This window comes from Aythya ferina (assembly GCF_964211825.1).
Source record: "Aythya ferina genome assembly, chromosome: Z".
Classification (NCBI taxonomy): Eukaryota; Metazoa; Chordata; class Aves; order Anseriformes; family Anatidae; genus Aythya; species Aythya ferina.
The window spans coordinates 27,335,589-27,349,510 of record NC_140299.1 but is presented as its reverse complement, the minus strand read 5'-3'; the positions used below and the strand labels follow the sequence as shown (position 1 = coordinate 27,349,510).

The following is a 13,922-nucleotide window of genomic DNA, read 5'->3' as shown; positions in this document are numbered from 1 at the left end:
CTCCACAACCTCTCTGGACAACCTGTGCCAGTGCATAATAAAGCAGTGTTTCCTGATGTTCAGATAGAACCTCCCGTCTTTCAGTTTGTGCGCATGGTCTTTTGTCCTGCCACTGGGCTGCACCAAAAAAAGCCTGGCCCTGTCCTCTGCATCTTCTCTTCAGATATTTGTAGGCATGGATAGATAAGATCACCCCATGCTTCCTTTTCTTCAGGCTGAACAGACCCAGCACTCTCAGCCTTTCGTAATAGGGGAGGTGCTTTAATCCCTTCATCTCTGTGGGCCTTTGCTGCATTCTCTCCAGTGTACCTGTGTCTATCTAGCAGTTGGAGAATCCAGCACTGGACATAGTGCTATAGGTGTGGCCTCACCAGGGCTGAGTAGAGGGGAAGGATCACCTACATCAACCTGCTGGGAAAACTGAAACTTTCTCTTGATTTCAGGAAACAAAGTAGAGGGAAGTGGTTATGTTTCCCTGTCTCTATACTTTCTCTCTGCCTATTTCTTTTGCGGTTATCTGGTCTGTTCGTGTTAAAGTGGTCATAGTACCTTTTTTCTGTAATCTTGGTGGAGCAGATAGGGTTGGTTCATTGATGACAACGGTGATCCTGTTGACAATATTCTGATTATTATTAATTTAAATCTATTTTCCCCTGATTTGTATTTCAAATAGCAATCTGTGTTGGATTCTAGATATGAATCAAAAATATATGGAACAGCATATGTTTTCTTGCCAGTATATTCAAAATACATTTATTTTTCTGAACTTCTGAAAGTAGTTCAAAACTTTTCAGTAAGAAAAGTTGACTTGATGGAAGGCTTACTTTTAAGATATAATCCATAATCCCTCCTCTGGTCAGAAACAAACAAAAAAAAATCAGTTTTACCAATAGTTCTGTCACTGCAGAAGAAAGAGAGGAAACACTGCAGGACGAGGGCCATTTTCTGATTTTTTATGCATCTTTCCTTAGATAATTTTGTCCAAACAATAGAGCAGCATGGTTGATACTCAGCTAGTACTTCAAAAATGTTTCTGGTGGGAGCTAGTAACTGTGACTATCACATCCCTTCCATCATGTCTTTATTAAAATTTACACTTGTACTGTTAGAATCATGATGCAGATTGTTTTCGTATATTTTTCTTTTGGCAGAGAGTAATTTTGTTATGTTTAGCGGAACATCAAAGGTGTTTTTCTAAAAATCACACAATACCTACTGTATCACAAGACACAGGATCTGTGCCAGTATGCTAAGAGCTTATCATTAAGTTTAGTATTTCGAGAGATACTTTATCAAAGAATCTGAGGAGGCATGAAAGCTTTCAATTTTAATTGCAGCTGATAGATAGTGTTAGCTTGTGTAATAACTTCCTGTTTTTCTCTGACATGGTAACTTCTGTATTTATAGTGACTTGACAAAAAAACTCTTGACTAATCTTTATTATTTCAGTTACTGTAAAACTGCTAAGTAGAGCTCTAGCAATTGCTGTACCTGAGAATAGACACATCCTGTTTTCAGAAGAGATTAGTAGCTAATCATGCAATGTTCATGTTCCATCATTGTCTGTCTTGCTGTTTGTTTTCTGTATACAGCAGACAACACTCATGATTCTGCTCGTAGTTAAACATGATGACAAGAGGCAGAGAACATTTTGTTTATATCAAAATCCCATACATGCAGGGTTCGGTTACATAATCCTTCACAAAATAAACTTATTTTTGAAGTCTTTTAATTTGGCATTTCCTTTTGTTTCAAATGATCGAGTTCAGAATCCTCTCATTTCAAAGCAATCATAATTATTTTTAAAACCAGGTGTTTATAGAGCATCTTGTACTTTCAATAAAGTAAAGCATATTTGGGAAACAAGATAGGACAGTTTTCTTCTTGGGAATTCCCTATGTGAATATGCAGGAGAAAGAATCATGAAGCAAAATTCAGGGCAAGTTGTAGGTCAGTCTGATACATCCTGTCATGCTGTCCTTAATGCCTGAAGGATCCATATTCTTTGTACAGTAAAGTATTCTCATGCTCTGTTGTGCTGGGTTTGGAGTACTACAAGAGCAAGGTCTGCTTAAGCTTTCTCAGTAAGTTGATAAATTGAACTGCACCTTCAATTCCTCATCCTTTGAAGTCCCGTTTGATGTTCCCCCGATAAACAAGTGCTAATGGTATATTGCTACTCATGATTTTGGGTTATTTTTTCTTGGAAGAGGAAGAACAGAATTATCTCCTTCCAGAGGGCATCTCTGTATTAATTGATTTGAACGTTATAGATAGTGGTCAGCTTTACAACTACCGCAAGTGAGTAGTAGTTGCTGTCTTTAATCTGGGACTGATAAAATCCCTTTGAAAGAGGAAAGGAAAGCTCTTCAAAACTAGAATAGTAAACATTCTATCTTTACTCATGTCACTGACTGACTATTTCTGAATTGTTACAACTGGTGGGAAATTTCATTCAGATAAAGTAGGTATTTTGAACTTCTTTGGCAGAAAAAAAAGCTGATGAGAAATAACATTTATTTATTTATTTATTTACTTGGATATAGCAAAAATATCAAAGTTCAAAAAACTTAATCTCCTGTCATGCTGTAAAATTTGAAAATAACTTCCCTACCAAAAATAGTTCATTCAATTTTTTTCCATGTCATCTTGAGATTCTCCTGTATTTCTTTTTATCTTTTAAGAATATCAAGTCCACAGAAAGAAAACTTTGGTGTATTGTAAACAAATAATGAAAAAAAATCATTATAATGCTAAAAAGTATTATTAGAAACAAACCTGAGCTGCATGAATCTGTCCATCACTTTGTTCTGCATTAACTTCACTTTCAAATATCTTCTTACTCAGTTTTCATTATTTTTTCCACATTCCTTATTTTTTTCTTTTCACTTCTAACAAGTGCCTTCTTGTTTTTTGTTTTTTTTTTTTTTTACAATTGACTCTTTCAGAATTGCACTAAGAACTGTTTACTCTGAATTTCAACCCTGCTTTTTTCCTGTTTTTTTGTTGTTGTTGTTGCATATCTAAATATTTTATGTATAAGTGAAATAGCTTAATTTCAGCAACACATGCTTTAAAATGTTGATCTCAAAACAACCGTATTATAAATTAGTCATTGATGATAAGAGGAAGGAATTTAAATGAGGTAGTTGCTTTGTTACCTTTTATACGTGACCTATGCTAAGCAGCATAATGATTTTATGCAGAAATCTCGAACAGTTTGAATCGAAGTTATTTGTTGGTAAAATTTTGTTATGACACTTTACTGTTTTGATATGCCCCTGAATCTTTTTTATACATCATCCTATGCTTTCTCTCAATAGCGGCTTTAAAAGCCTTAGATATGATTGAATTGACACTTTTTGTACTGATCCACAGGCAGCAGTTAAATCGAAAAAAGCTACAGATACCTATAAACTGTATGTGGAGAAATATGCTACAGTTAAATCTGATTTTGAGCAGAAAATGACAGAAACTGCACAGGTAAGTGTTGTATTAAATAAGACACTTTTAAAATAAATTAATATGTTTTACTTTATCTCTCTTTGGAAATTGATGTAAACTGTTCTGTCAAAAGTAATAAGTTTGAAAGACAAACTATGGCTACGTGTATTGTGATGGCAGTGTCCTTGAATAACACACTGAAATACTAGCACTCCAGAAAGACATTTTGAAGAAATTTTTAGTAAGAAAACAAAATGAACTTCTGTATATGTTGTAGATGTATTGTGATGATGCAGGAAATCCTGTGAATTGCTGATGAGCCAGAATTTGTTCGCAGGAGTTACAATACTGTGACCCATTATGGTTTTTTCATCATCATTCCAGCAAAACATTTCAGTAACAGCTTGTTAAAGAGTCTTCCCTTAAGTGCTTATCTGAGGTGGTCAAAAGCCCTTACCTCTATTCAAATGTCAAATGAATGTTTGTTTGCTTTTTTAAGGTGTTTTAATCTGTATTACAGAGGATATCGTGTTCTCCATATGCTTGAACATTCTGTTTCTTCTTATAATTTAAAGTTCTTTTTGAAATCTGTTGATAGCAGACTGTCCCAGATTTCAAAAAGCAAAATGCACTATTTCTTCTCTTTTTAATAGTTTGTTGACATGATTACTTGTATATGTTTTTGGTTGAAAAAAAGCTTTTACAAGATCGGAGTTCTGGTTTTGGTTGGAAATTCTTTGCTCTTTTGCTTAGTTTCAAAGATTAATTTTTAAGCATGGGTGGAATTACTAAGGAAATTATGTCATACTTATTACATGTTATTAATGTAGAAGTGTACAAGTGTTAGCATTTTCCTTAACTTCCTGGAAATTAAGAATTAAATTAATAATTCAATTAATTGAATTTTACAGTACAGGAATTGTGTAGGTTGATACAGAAAAATCTGTGCTGTCCTAAACTATAAACTGCTTTTCTACTTTGAAAGCTTAGTTAGAACTTGATCTAGTTCATCTCTGAATACATATTCAACACAGACGTTAAAGAAAAAATACCAAATATATCATATATCAGAAGTCTTCCTTGCAACCCCCCAGTCCAGTGATTTGTGACAAAAAAATGCTCGGATATACTACTGCAGAAGTCTGCCTTTAATGTGACTTATATTAGGAGTCTTGATACCCTTATGTTGGAGAGTTTCCAATAGGCATCTTGTTTGTGCAGTATCTTGACTAGGTTCTGGTAGAGGAGTTATGCCCCAAGCTTTTCTTTTAAGTTTGAGTTGACTTTGGCTAAGATCATTCTTTTCCTCACCTTGTAAAAATGTGAATCTTAAATATTTTGTTTGTTTGTTTAATTGTGTAGGGATGATTGCAGTTATTCAGTGTTATAAAAGGTTTTATTAAAAAAAAAAATCACTAAGGAAATTCATGGGTACTGTAGTAAAGGTTCTAACTCCTGTTGTCCTTCTCTATATCATCCCCGATTTGCTAAACTCTGTTTTCAATACATGTTTTAAGTTAGTGTTGCAGTCCAAAGCAGTAGTTGTCCTCTTTCTGGTCTTTTGTCATGTATTTGTTTGAGAAACAGCCTTGTAGAACTAAGCCAAATAAAACTAATGTATGAGGAAGGTTAACATTAACCCAGAGGAGATTTGGGGTCTAGTTTATTAAGAGACGACACAAGCATTTGTGCTGGCACAAAAGAAAAGGCAATGTGTTACCAGGGGTGGAGGCTTGTGTCCTTAGGCTGCCTTGAAGTGTGTAAGTATGACTTTAATGAACTGGCCTTGCTAAATTGCCCTGTAAACTTTTCACTAATAAGCAAGAAAGCTATGAGTAATGGAGTTCTTATTTAGGCTGACAGGAGATAGACATGAGGAGTATTTGAAATGGGTTTTATTGTCAGTGAATCATTGAAGGAAAACGTAGAGACTTTCAGCAAGCAAACTAGCTGGGCTACTCGTGATGTGCTAAAAGAAAAGCCATTTGAAGAATTCAGTTCAACAAAATAATAGGAAAAGAAACGACTTATTTTTTATCTAGAGACACAATATGAAGATGCTTTTTTTTCCCCCCTTGATTATGTTATTAGGTAAGTATTAGGTACTTAAACATGACTGAACTTTAGAGAGGAAAAAAAGGTTCTACTGTAGTAAATATTGTAGCTGGGAAAGCATGATAATACTTCTTGCTTTTTTTTTTTTTTTTTCCCCCCAGTACAAAAATGGTACATATTTACTTCTCATGGCAAGCCATACTTGTCTGAATGTCTTCGGTTATTCTTTAGCTGCAATAACCCTTTTACTCAAACTTTAGATTTCCTTTAAGATGATAAGAGACAACTGAAAACTTTTAATACCTTTCATGGTTGTCTGTGTTGGAACTGAAAATTCTGGCTGTCTATTCAATTGTCCTATCTATTCAATTATTGTATTTTAAGTGTAATAGTGTAGCTGCATCTAACGTTTGGTTGCAAGACAGCTACTTTAAATGTGATGTGATAGGAAAAACAAGAAAACCTGTGAATATGTTTAGGCCCCCTCCTAAGTTAAGCACAACCCAGATTATCTTAATTTAGAGTATATTTCACTTGAAATACACTAGTTCAATAAACAAATTAGGAGTGTGGTCATTCTCTGCTGTTTCATTGCAAAAAATAGTTGGCTTAACTTCAGTCTGTCTTGGGCTGTTTTAGATAAAATTGTTCTGAGAACACTAACATCTTGAATTGATTTGGCTTTATCCTAGGTAATCATGTAGTAATGTCTTCACTTAGCTGTCCTTCTTGCTAACCCTCTGCCCCTAAATCTGTTGCATAAATTTTATTCTTTTTTTTGTCATTTACTATCTTATCTGAAGTTATCAAAGTGAAGTGATTTGTGAGACATGATTTTGACAGGTTAAATTTTGAAATACAATCTTCCTAATTTTGAATTGCAAGTTTTATTTTTTGCTGCAATAAGATGGAAGGTTTATTTGTGATTACAGAAGAATGATAATATAGTTAATTTGTCATTTAGAAATTGGTTTTAAATGAAATTCCTTATGTTGAAAGATTTTTTTTAAGTAAAGCTGTGATTGCATTATATAATTGCTCTGCAATTGCTAAGAAAACATGATGTCTCATTTGCAAAGTATTCCAACTTGTTAGAAGCTTTTCTAAAAAAACGTATTAGCCAGTCAAGGGAAAGCCTTCTCTCTTAACTAGAATTAAGTACAGTTGACTGTTCAGATAACTTTGGTGTTAAGCAATCTGTGTATATACATGAAGTTAAAAACATAGTAGTAATTCTTCACATTATAAAACTGAAAAGGAGAGAATGGTTACAAAATGGATTATACTTAACTGTCTAACTCAGCATACACAGTGTAAAGATAGTCGAAGATTTTTCATTTTTAATTTAGCAAAAAACACTAAGAAGTGTCTTCTACTTGGTCTTAGCATTCATTATAGATACATTTCAGTATGTTTCAGTATATCCTTTCAGAACAGACGAAAGTTAAATAAACAATTTTGTTAACGATTCTATCTGTGACATGAATGGATATGGTTGTATTGCAGTGCTGAGATATTCTTTGATCAGAATCATTGTGTTACGTACTGTACAAGCCTTCAAAGACTTTATTACAGATAGAGCAATAAACAAGAAATAAGGAAACGGAGAATGGCAGGAGTGGCTTGAGGGGAATCATGGTATCCACTGATGTAACAGGCAAAAATCTCTGAATGGCCTGTTGTTTTGATATGCATCATAGAGAAGAGTTTAAAAGAGAGTGATACATCAGTATTGCACAATTTTATGGGGATCTTCAACCAAACCTGAAGGCAGCAGTGTTGGTATAATCTCAAAAGTTCACTTTTAGTTTAGGTAAACATTAGGTGGTGGAAGTAGGCTGGAAGATCACATTGTGTACAAGTGCTGGCATCTTGTACTGACTGACAGCATGTGTACTGACTGACAGCATGTGTAGACATGGACCACAGATATGTTTGAAAGCAAAATAGTGCAATTTATCTAAGCAAGCAATTGGAAAAAATAATATCATATAGTAGTCTGTGGAGTTTGACCCTATTCTCTGTGATCAACAAGGAAAGGTGCTGGGGAAAAAAACAAAAAACAAAAAAAAAAAAACGGTTATTTTAGTCTGCTTATTGATGGCTAGTGAGTCATATATGAGTGTGGCAAAAGACAGACTAAGAGTTTAGAACGTACAGATATTTGACTTGTATGGAGTTATACTTGTGTTTGTGAATCAGACTGCCAGAAGGTACAAAATGTAAAGATGATCTTCAGAGAACCTTGTAAAAATAGAGAGGAATAAATGGTGCTCCAAAGTTTGGTCACATTTGAAAAGGCAGTTACAGAGGTAGGAAGAGAATCAGTAGAGACCATGAGTAAAGAAATATTTCAAGATGACTATGGCTAACTTGGGTAAGATGAGGAAATTTTTCTTTTCTTAGAGATGATCGAAGTGCTCTTAAAATGATGGAAGTGTGGGTAAAGTGGAACAGGGGAACAAATTCCAAACAAACTGCAAAGATTATGTATGTATTGGGATCAGAAGCAGAGGGTGTTGAGGAAGTACAAAACAGATTCAGAAATAGGACTTCTGGAATTAGACGAAAAATCATGAGATCTTTCAGTAATGGAGAAGAGAGATTTTTTCTTCAACCCTATTTTCTCTTGGTAAAAATAGGTCAGATTTTTTTGAAAAATCAAGACAGGTGAAAGCTGAAAAAGGAAGTAAAAAGCTCAATAATGGATGTATATAAAAGCTCAGAAGGATGTATTATAAAGTACATTATTTTGTAACTGTTAATTTTACACCTTCCTTTCTTAAATACTGTAATCACTGTGATAAAGATCTGGGGAAAAAAAAAAAGATTGTTTTTTTCTGTTTAGTACATTTAATTATTATGATATAAGGTTTAGCATTTCAAAAATTATTTTCATTATGAGTAATTGCTTGCATTGGTTGACAGAAATTTCAAGACATTGAAGAAACACATCTTCTTCATATGAAAGAGATTATAGAATCATTGTCAAATACCATAAAGGAAATTCATTTACAAATAGGAGAGGTAATTTTTATATTATCATTTGTTTATTTGGATTATGCTACATATTTTTCCTAACTACTATGGAACATTCCTTACTGTGTTTGTATAACTCATGCTTGTGTAACTATAAGACTACATCTTTCAAATGGCAATAACTTTTAAAAATACATTAAGAAGGAGATAAATAGTAACAAAACACAGAATTTAAAAGACTTTGAAGCAGATTCGGTTCTTTTTACCACAGATATCAAATACTGTATCAGTGCTGAACTTGATTATCCGAAGTTTGAAGATTTCAATATCTACTAAATACCCATTTTGGTCTTCTCAGAAGTGTGCAATCTATTCTCTTATTTAAGCCTCTTTGATCCATTCAATAAAATTTATCAGCTCTGATTTTGTTCACTGTATTGGAAATCTTTTTAATATCTAAATTCAATATGAGCCAAAAATTTTACTGCTTCCTGTTGCATTTATAAATTCAGTATCACAAATGCTAAAGTCTGAACAATCATTAAATTTTGTGCTAACAGAAAATAATGTCTTTTGACCATTTGAAGGATGTTTAGTGTATTTCAAAGCTCTGTTCATTAGATATTAAATTAACACTCATTTTACACATAATAGGGGTACTTCCTCTTTTCTTTAACTTAAATATAGAATTATATCGTCTGAAAAGTTTCAGAATTTCTGATAACGCTGTTAGGGAAAGGCCTCCAGTAACAGTATTAAAAGAAGCTTTTGTAGTATCTTTTCTTCAGATGCAAGTTGGTCTAACTAATAATCCTGGTAAGTAGTCCTCAGTTTTTTTGATGTCTTGTGTTTTATTTGTGTATACTTTGCTTGAGTCACTTGTTCTCTTAGTTTTGAGGTTTTCTGCTGGTGAATGATGGTGACAAGGTTCACTCTACCTATTCCTAAAACATATTACTGCCTTGTTGGAAAAACTTCATATTAACGACACGTTCCTTTGCCAGACCAAAACCATTACAACAGTAATGCTTTTACTCAAGCAGGTGGGAACTGTGATAATACAGTGGTAACTGCTCACACCCTTAACTGGTGCTGGCTTAAGGGGACAGTTTGTCTTCCTGACATTGTCGTGGGGCTTGTTGTTGACAATTTCAGAAAAGCATATATAGAAAAGTAGTTTAGATAGAAGAAATGGAAGTAGATCATAGACATCAGTCTGTGTTCTTTCTTTCCTTGTTTGTATGTCTATTGTGTACACAGTCACCAAAGCTAAAGCAATAAAAAGGGATTTGTTGATTTGTGGAAGTTAATATATTTTAGAGGGAAGAATTTTAAACTCTAGAGTTAAAAAAAAAAAAAAAAACACTTTCTGAAGTTAATTAAATTTCTTTAATTACTGTTTTTTTAATTCCTGTTGTTTGTGGTATTTTGTTTTTGAAGGTTCACGAGGAGTTTATTAATAACATGACAAATACTACAGTTGAGAGTTTAATACAGAAATTTGCTGAGTCAAAAGGAACAGGCAAGGAAAGACCTGGTAAGAGATTAAAAATAGAGGAGCAAATACTAATTTTAATACTGTAGATTTTCTCTCCTAATAAAAAGGCAAACCCTATTTGTTAATATGCTATTGTTGTAACATACTTAAAATTTCAAAATTCTCAGAATTCATTAGCTTTGATATTAAATGTTTCATAGAAATTTAACAACATACAATTTATTTATTATGTATTTGTAGGACTTGTGTTCATAAAGCATAACAATTTCTAGCTCAGAGTCCTCCAATGTGGACTTCTGAGGAAGCTTTTAAACTATACTGTTCCTTGGGATGTTGGTGAAGTTTGTCCAGAAAATGAAGTTCCTTGCACAAAACTACCTTTATTCAATGTGCTTCAGCACAAATTATATTTCCAAATTTAATACAAATTTAGAGATGTATTCAGAATAGGTGTCTGTAAAGCTGATTATAGAGTTGTTGTAACAGTTACATTGGTTTATTTGGTTAGTTTACAAAATCATGCTTTTTAATAGATTATATGTAGATTGTTTTCTTCTTTATCAGCAATGAATTTACAAGTACTTTCTGAAAGTACTGCTTGTTGGGTGTGTTACGTTTCCTGGACTGGCATAAAAGGACAATCTCACATTACTATATATCTACCATTACAGGAAAAATACAAAGTTGAGCTTACTATTCAGGCATGGGAACATGGTCACTAGATGTGTGAATGCAGAAGTTTGGTAGTACTGTTTTTCTTGGTGTGGAGTGTTGGGAGTCCTTGTTAGCATCTCTGCCTTATAGTATCAACACTTTTTTTTTTCAGAGCAAGGATGTACAGAGTAGCTTAGATCTTAAGTATTTATATTGAATTGTTAAATATGGTTATTAGATATCTTACAATGCTTCTATGTTGTGTTTTTAATATAACATTGTTACGTATACATGTTACCCCCCTCTACCGACCTCGCAAGCAATGCCCCCCCCTACCAACCCTACAGGCCCCACCTTCCCAGGTGCCCTTACACAGCAGATTTGAGGCCCTGGAACTTGAGAGACTGGTGGGTGAGGTTGAGGTAGAAAGTCTACACAAGAGTATGCCTAGGGCGAGGAAGTTGACTCCACGCTTCAAGACTGCCTCCACCAAGAAAGATAGAAGGGTGATTGTTGTAGGCGACTCCCTTCTCAGGGGAACAGAGGGCCCTATTTGTCGGCCTGACCCTACCCATAGCAAAGTCTGCTACCTCCCTGGGGCCAGGGTCAGGAACATTGCCAGAAAGCTTCCCAATCTGGTTTGCCCCTCTGATTCCTATCCTTTTTTGGTAGTCCAGGCTGGCAGTGATGACACTGAAGAGAGAAGCCTGAAGACCATCAAATGGGACTTCAGGGAACTGGGACAGTTAGTGTATGGAGCGGGAGTACAGGTGGTGTTTTCGTCCATCCCTACAGTGGCAGGGAGGGGTGCAGAGAGGACACGGAAAGCCAACCTGATAAACACGTGGCTCAGAGGCTGGTGCCAACACAGAAATTTTATTTTTTTTTTTACCATGGGGTGCTTTACTCAGCACCCAGCCTGATGGCCACAGACAGGTCCCTATCTCTAAGGGGAAAACGGATCCTGGGCCAGGAGCTGGCAGGGCTCATTGAAAGAGCTTTATACTATGATGCGGCTGAAATAAGACTTGTAGGAGGTGTGCCAGGGGGAATAATGTCTAGGCAGGGGAGAAGGCAATGGCCCAGCTGAAGTGCATCTACACTAATGCACGCAGCATGGGTAACAAACAGGAGGAGCTGGAAGCCATCGTGCGGCAGGCAGGCTACGATTTGCTTGCCATCACAGAGATGTGGTGGGACCACTCTCATGACTGGAGTGCTGCAATATCTGGCTATAGGCTCTTCAGAAGGGACAGGCAGCACAGAAGGGGTGTGGTGTGTGTGGCTCTCTATATCAGAGAGAGTTTCGATGTCATGGAACTTGCTGGGAATGATAAGGTTGAGTCCCTTTGCGTTAGGATCAGCGGGGAGGCCAACAAGGGAAGCATCCTGGTGGGGGTCTGTTATAGACCGCCGAACCAGGATGAGGAGACTAATGAGGAGTTCTACAGGCAGCTGGCAGAAGTTGTGAAATCATCGGCGCTTGTTCTCGTGGGGGACTTCAACTTCCCAGACATATCCTGGAAGCACAACACAGCCCAGAGAAAGCAGTCTAGGAGGTTTCTGGAGAGCGTGGAAGATGATAGCTTCCTGATGCAGCTGGTTAGTGAGCCTACCAGGGAAAGTGCCCTGCAAGACCTTCTGTTCACAAACAGAGAAGGACTGGTGGGAGATGTGGTGGTTGGAAACTATCTTGGGCAGAGTGACCATGAAATGGTGGAGTTCTCTATTCTTGGCAGTCAGGAGGGGGACCAGTAAAACTGCAGTCTTGGACTTCCGTAGGGCTGACTTTGAGCTGCTCGGGACACTGGTTGGTAGAGTCCCTTGGGAGGCGGTTCTGAAGGGCAGAGGAGTCCAGGAAGGCTGAGCGCTCCTCAAGAAGAAAATCCTAATGGCACAGGAGCGGTCTGTCCCCACGTGCCCAAAGACGAGCCGGCACAGAAGAAGACCATCCTGGCTGAACAGAGAATTGTGGCTTGAGCTTAGGAGAAAAAAGAGGGTTTATAATCTTTGGAAAAGAGGGCAGGCCACTAGGGAGGACTATAAAGATGTTGCGCGCCTGTGCAGGGACAAAATTAGGAAGGCCAAAGCTCATCTGGAGCTCAATCTGGCTACTGCCGTTAAAGATAACAAAAAATGTTTTTATAAATACATCAACACAAAAAGGAGGACTAAGGAGAACCTCCATCCTTTACTGGATGCGGGGGGAAACTTAGTTACAAGAGATGAGGAAAAGGTGGAGGTGCTTAATGCCTTCTTTGTCTCAGTCTTTAGTGGCAAGAGCAGTTGTTCTCTGGATACCCAGTACCCTGAGCTGGTGGAAGGGGATGGGGAGCAGAATGTGGCCCTCACTATCCATGAGGAAATGGCTGGCGACCTGCTACGGCAATTGGATGTACGCAAGTTGATGGGGCCGGATGGGATCCACACAAGGGTACTGAGAGAACTAGCAGAGGAGCTGGCCAAGCCACTGTCCATCATTTATCAGCAGTCCTGGTGATGGGGGGAGGTCCCAGTTGACTGGCGGCTAGCAAATGTGACGCCCATCTACAAGAAGGGCCGGAGGGCAGACCCGGGAAACTACAGGCCTGTCAGTTTGACCTCAGTGCCAGGAAAGCTCATGGAGCAGATCCTCCTGAGAGTCATCATGCAGCACTTGAAGGGGAAGCAGGCGATCAGGCCCAGTCAGCATGGCTTTATGAAAGGCAGGTCATGCCTGACGAACCTGATCTTCTTCTATGACAGAGTGACGCGCTGGGTGGATGAGGGAAAGGCTGTGGATGTGGTCTACCTTGACTTCAGCAAGGCTTTTGACACCGCTCCCCACTGAATTCCCCTCAAGAAACTGTCTGGATAGCCAGGCCCAAAGAGTTGTGGTGAATGGAGTCAAATGGAGTTGGAGGCCAGTCACTAGTGGCGTCCCCCAGGACTCGGTACTGGGGCCAGTCCTCTTTAATATCTTCATCAATGATCTGGACGAGGGCATTGAGTGCACCCTCAGTAAGTTTGCAGATGACACCAAGTTAGGTGCGTGTGTCGATCTGCTTGAGGGTAGGAAAGCTCTGCAGGAGGATCTGGATAGGCTGCACCGATGGGCTGAGGTCAACTGCATGAAGTTCAACAAGGCCAAGTGCCGGGTCCTGCACCTGGGGCGCAATAACCCCAAGCAGAGCTACAGGCTGGGAGAGGAATGGTTGGAGAGCTGCCCGGCAGAGAAGGACCTGGGAGTGATGGTGGATAGTCGGCTGAATATGAGCCAGCAGTGTGCTCAGGTGGCCAAGAAGGCCAACGG

At 37.6% G+C, this 13,922-nt stretch overlaps 1 protein-coding gene across 6 annotated transcripts in view; it reads left to right on the top strand.

The window, feature by feature from the left end:
- FCHO2 (FCH and mu domain containing endocytic adaptor 2) overlaps window positions 1-13,922 on the top strand; it is a 91,740-nt gene that overhangs the window by 15,374 nt on the left and 62,444 nt on the right. For all 6 annotated transcript variants that reach the window (XM_084504136.1, XM_084504133.1, XM_084504135.1 and 3 more), the window contains exons 6-8: window positions 3,379-3,483; window positions 8,428-8,526; window positions 9,919-10,015. In XM_084504136.1, the coding sequence (XP_084360262.1) occupies window positions 3,379-3,483; window positions 8,428-8,526; window positions 9,919-10,015 (301 nt within the window). The remainder of the gene's footprint in view (window positions 1-3,378; window positions 3,484-8,427; window positions 8,527-9,918; window positions 10,016-13,922) is intronic.